Below are 5,000 nucleotides of genomic sequence, written 5' to 3' on the forward strand. Positions count from 1 at the left end.
GTTAGTCTGTTGGTTCATTTGTTGTATGGTCTTCATTATATATGAATTGATATGATTAATTTCATGGTGTTATGGAATGCTATAAACCGTTGATATTTCTTTAATTGTATGTGAGGGAATAATTTTCTTTCTTATTTGATATTCAGTTAATTTGAGATATCATATATGTTGTCCATATTTGTCATTAATAATAGCATCAGTTCTGTCAATTAATTCTAACTCTGCTTTTGTATGATTGCAGGTGCAGCGTGGGCAACGGGTTCTGGATAAAATCTTTATTCATGTTGTTATTGCAATGGTTATTGTTGCCTATATCAACATGGGCTGTGCCATAGATTTGCAGGTTATCAAACAGACACTTCGTAAGCCTGTCGCCCCAGCTATAGGGCTGGCTTCACAGTACCTATTTATGCCTTTGGTAAGCATATCATTTGGAGGTTACTTGTAATGTTGTCTTATTTTTAATCTAGAATATGTTGAAATAAATATTAAAATATATTTTTGTTGTTTCCAAGAGTAATTTGATGTGATTAAACTGTATTTGCTCTGAAAAATATGAATATAAATTTTTATGTTTGTATTTCATTTCTAAAGATATATTTGTATAAAATATGGTATATTGTTGTACAAGTAGTCATCACAACTTAATATCAGTGTAAATATTACTTCATTCCATTTGCAGGCTTCGTATGCCATTGGATATGGTCTGTTCAACAACACCCCAGAGATGTGGTTGGGTCTATTTTTGACGGGCTGTTCTCCAGGTGGTGGCGGATCCAACATGTGGACTTATTTACTGGACGGTTCCCTAGACTTGTCCGTCACCATGACCTTCATCTCAACTGTCGGAGCCTTCTTGGCACTGCCTATGTGGGTCTATGCTCTGGCTAGGACCATCTTCCAAGGTAATGCAGCCACATTTGTGTACATTAGTAGGAATAGTTTTGATAAAAATAAGTTGTGCCCATAAAAATATGCTGTTATGCAAGTTGTACATGCATATTATTGTGTGTGTTTGCGTGCAGATGCATGTGTGAAGACAAATATTTTTCATTCACAATGTATCTCGAATCTTGCAGACGGACATTTCTCAAAACTTCCCTACAAGAATATTGCCATGTTGGTGGTTGGCCTTGTACTGCCTCTGTCCATTGGTTTGGTGATCAAGCGATGCTCGCCTCGCGTGGCTCTCGTCATGAAGCGTCTTCTGAAGCCAATCTCCGTCATCTTCATTGTGTTCATGATGACCTTTGGAGTGTATGCCAATCTCTACATCTTTGCATTTTTCACCTGGAAGGTCTGTATGTCATTTTATGTGTGGATATTTTTTTTTTTTTTTTTTTTTTTTTTTTACTGAACGGTGCTTTAACTGTGGTTAATATGAAACTTGTGGTGATTTAAAGAAAGTGTTCCATTTACATGATATTAATTTTTTTATCTCATTTTAAAGTAATTACATGTAAACTTGCACAAACACATTAATTTATGGATATGGGTGTTTATAGACATATCTTTACTTATATGTATATATATTTTTTACCAACTTCAGGTTGCTCTTGCTGGCATTCTGCTTCCTTGGCTAGGATTCCTGTTTGGTGCTGTGGCATCTCTGGTGTGCAGGCGCAGCTGGGAGGAAGCAATTGCAATCAGCATTGAGACTGGCGTGCAGAATACTGGCTTGTCCATAGGCATTCTCAAGGTATTTACAGTACACTGTATTCTTTTTATACAAAGAGTTTTTAGGTATATAAAGTGAATTAAACAAATTGTCTAGCTTTGATTTGAAGATCACTAAAAGAAAAAGGCAGTGATCTAATCCCCTGCTTTCCCTCTACTCCATCCCAGGTTGCTCTTCAGGAATTTGCTCCTCTGGGAGACATTACCATGGTGATTCCTGTTGCTGTGGCCACCATGACTCCCATACCTCTTACCATTGCATACATCGCCAAGCGGATCAAAGAATGCAGGGCCAGGAAAACCACCTACGAGGTTGACTGCCCTGAGGATTATGAAGACGACATGAAGAACCAACTGCATCTGTCTCCCTCATCCACATCATCACTCCACAAGGATGCCAATGATAATTCGAAGGCTGTTTTCGCTTAGAAACTCCACTCTTTGTGTGTCTCGGATATGAAAACTAAGAGCGAGACGTGATCAAGATAACCAGTGATTTATGGATCAGTCCAAACTTTTCAAAAGAATAAAGAGTTCCATTATGAAAAATAGTACCTGGTCTTTTTAAATGATATAGACGTAACATATTTGTGATATTTTTAATGAAGCGAAATGCATTTGTTACTTAATATTTCAGATTTTTATTTTTACATTTAAAATGTTCATTAATAAAATAGAAATATTTATGTTTTCAAATTTTTGTTACAAAATTTTGTTAATACATGTCAGATCTGTAATGATATTATAAGTATTTGTACAATATCCGGTGCCTACAACTGTCTTGTCCCAGGTGAACTTAGTGCCAGCAAAAAAATTATATATGTCCCTTTCTGATATATAGTTATCACTTTCCAGTGAAAGTAGTACACAAGTAGATAAATATTTTTGGTAAATGAATTATAACTCGGAAACAATTGTATGAATATGTACACATGTTTACATGCATATTAGACTTGAAGTTCATTATGATTGTAAAATTGTACAGGTTATACAGAAACACAGGCTATCAGATGAAAATATTTTGATATTGAATATTGTATATTTACATATTAAAAATGCCTTGAAGTATCATGCCTATGCAAAAGAAAAATAGTAAATGCAGTTTTTAATTCATTGTATTATTTGCAGGCATGGATAAAACTAAGTTTAATAATACATATGTGTATGTATGTGTGTGTGTGTGTGTGTGTGTGTATATATATATATATATATATATATATATATATATATATATATATATATATATATATATATATATATATATATATATATATATATATATAATATGTATGTATGTATGTATGTATGTATGTATGTAAGCACACACATGCATACACAAACATGATCAATAAATTTGAATAAATGAATTCTAACATAATTTTTGTGTCTTAGATCCTATGCATATTAATGTAAGTCGACATTTACACATTCATGGCAAGTATTCTTATGTCAATTTCTTACTGTAATCTAATCTATTGGGAGACGCAATTTGTTTGCTGTGATTTTCATAAGTTCCAGAATTTCAGTTACAAGATTATGCGTTTACGTAGCGGGCAATCAGTTATTACACATGAAGTGAATCCCAGCAGACGCAGCATGCACGTATTAACATAGGCTAGGGGTGTCATCTTGTACAACTTAGCAGTATAAGATATAAAATAATCTATCTATAAACTATTAAGCATAATTAAGTACGACCAGCCAAATCATGCAAAACACACAGTATGTCTGGAACTGTAAATGGTTGACACACCTATGTTTTAAGTGAAGTGTTTCTTGTGCAATTTGAATAATTCATCCATTAATAAATAATTCACTAACAATATAAATATATTCTAGCCTCCAAACAGCCCCTAAGCCCAAGACTGATGAGGGATCTAATTATTATTTAAGGGATCCGCCACAGGATTGTCAAGAAAGGTGTCCACTGCACGAGAAAATATGACAACCACTGCAATAGACCCGATCAGTTTAGAACATCACGCATCAACGGCGTTCCAAATATCAAGATCACGGGGATTGTACGGACGATTAGCAGGACATCTAAACAGTCGCAATAGTTCTCAATGGGTTACTGGATTACTATTGTATAGAGGTAGATACTATTTTAATGGTATTATTATTATTGTTATGCACCATTATACATAATATCGTTCTACGTTAATGTCTTTTTTATCTATCCAGGTCTACCTAACCATTTTCCTTTCACTATATCTATCCGTTTGTCTGTATGATTAACTATCTGTCTATATATCGATCTAACCTATCTGTCCATCAATTTTATAGGTATTTATTACATTCTTCTATCGCCAATATTTGTTTATTGATTCTGTCATATGAATGCACGGATTTGTTTATTATTGATCAAGCAAAGCGCCACCCGGCAGTCAGTTAGGCGCGAAGCCCCGTCGGGAACCACGATTATTTGTTATTTATTTGTTAATGTTAGCTCTAAGACGACTGACTTCTTATTGGTTTCATATTACATTTATCCTGCAGTAATAAAGGGTATTACACTCCCCGAAATGTGAGTGAATAATATTTTTTAAAGACCCAGTATTTTACTCGAGTTAGATTTAACTCTCCTTTTCATTCTGCTGGACGTATGTAGGATAAGTATCTACTATGACAATGAAATCACTACCACTATTGCGTAATACCACTATTGCGTAAGAGACGGCGCGTTTATAAATCGTTATCTAAAAAAAAAAAAAATAGCGATTGAGCTGTGTTGAAATAAATAGACTATTTTAAGTCTATAAATTATTTTCAAAACATGGTTGAGTGTCAGAATTATTACGGTGAGCTTGCAAACTCTCAAACCGTCCTTTACACAATCAATATTATCAATTATACTTCTCATATAATATAGATAAATCCTACACCATTTAATGTCATTTGCACAAAGACTTCACCCTTAAAAGGAAAACAAAACGAACATAGGCGCAGCCTCTGATTTGTGGACCACGTGACCACAAATCTATATGGTCAATTATATCATATAATATTAACGCATTTTAGTTCCATCTATTCATTCTAAACAACAAGTACAGCAAATAGGCATTTTTATATTAAGTGCCGTTCTATGTATTCGCGAAAATTTGGTATTTCTGTTTACCATAAGTTGAATCATGGACTAACACGGAGTCGGGCTTGAGTTTTACGTACCTTACAGCTCCTCACGGCACGTTGACCTCGTTGGTTTTACTGAATATTCACCATAGTCGGTGAATTAATCGGTCAAGTCTGATTAAAATTCCGTAGTTTGTGGAATTGTCTGTGCATAAACAAACGAACTACGATAGCGGAGTCCTGTGACAAAT

The 5,000-nt window shown here is 34.3% G+C and overlaps 1 protein-coding gene across 3 annotated transcripts in view; it reads left to right on the forward strand.

Annotated features, from left to right (window-relative positions):
* Positions 1 to 3,053, forward strand: part of LOC122247417 (hepatic sodium/bile acid cotransporter) — a 16,593-nt gene extending 13,540 nt beyond the window's left edge. For all 3 annotated transcript variants that reach the window (XM_086541086.1, XM_043006697.2, XM_043006698.2), the window contains exons 4-8: positions 242 to 418; positions 683 to 905; positions 1,080 to 1,297; positions 1,550 to 1,699; positions 1,846 to 3,053. In XM_086541086.1, the coding sequence (XP_086397212.1) occupies positions 242 to 418; positions 683 to 905; positions 1,080 to 1,297; positions 1,550 to 1,699; positions 1,846 to 2,106 (1,029 nt within the window). In that variant the 3' untranslated portion in view covers positions 2,107 to 3,053. The remainder of the gene's footprint in view (positions 1 to 241; positions 419 to 682; positions 906 to 1,079; positions 1,298 to 1,549; positions 1,700 to 1,845) is intronic.
* The last annotated feature ends 1,947 nt before the right edge of the window (positions 3,054 to 5,000 follow it).

Source organism: Penaeus japonicus, unplaced genomic scaffold (assembly GCF_977035675.1).
Source record: "Penaeus japonicus unplaced genomic scaffold, GWHDUDI00000001_assembly GWHDUDI00000010, whole genome shotgun sequence".
Classification (NCBI taxonomy): domain Eukaryota; kingdom Metazoa; phylum Arthropoda; class Malacostraca; order Decapoda; family Penaeidae; genus Penaeus; species Penaeus japonicus.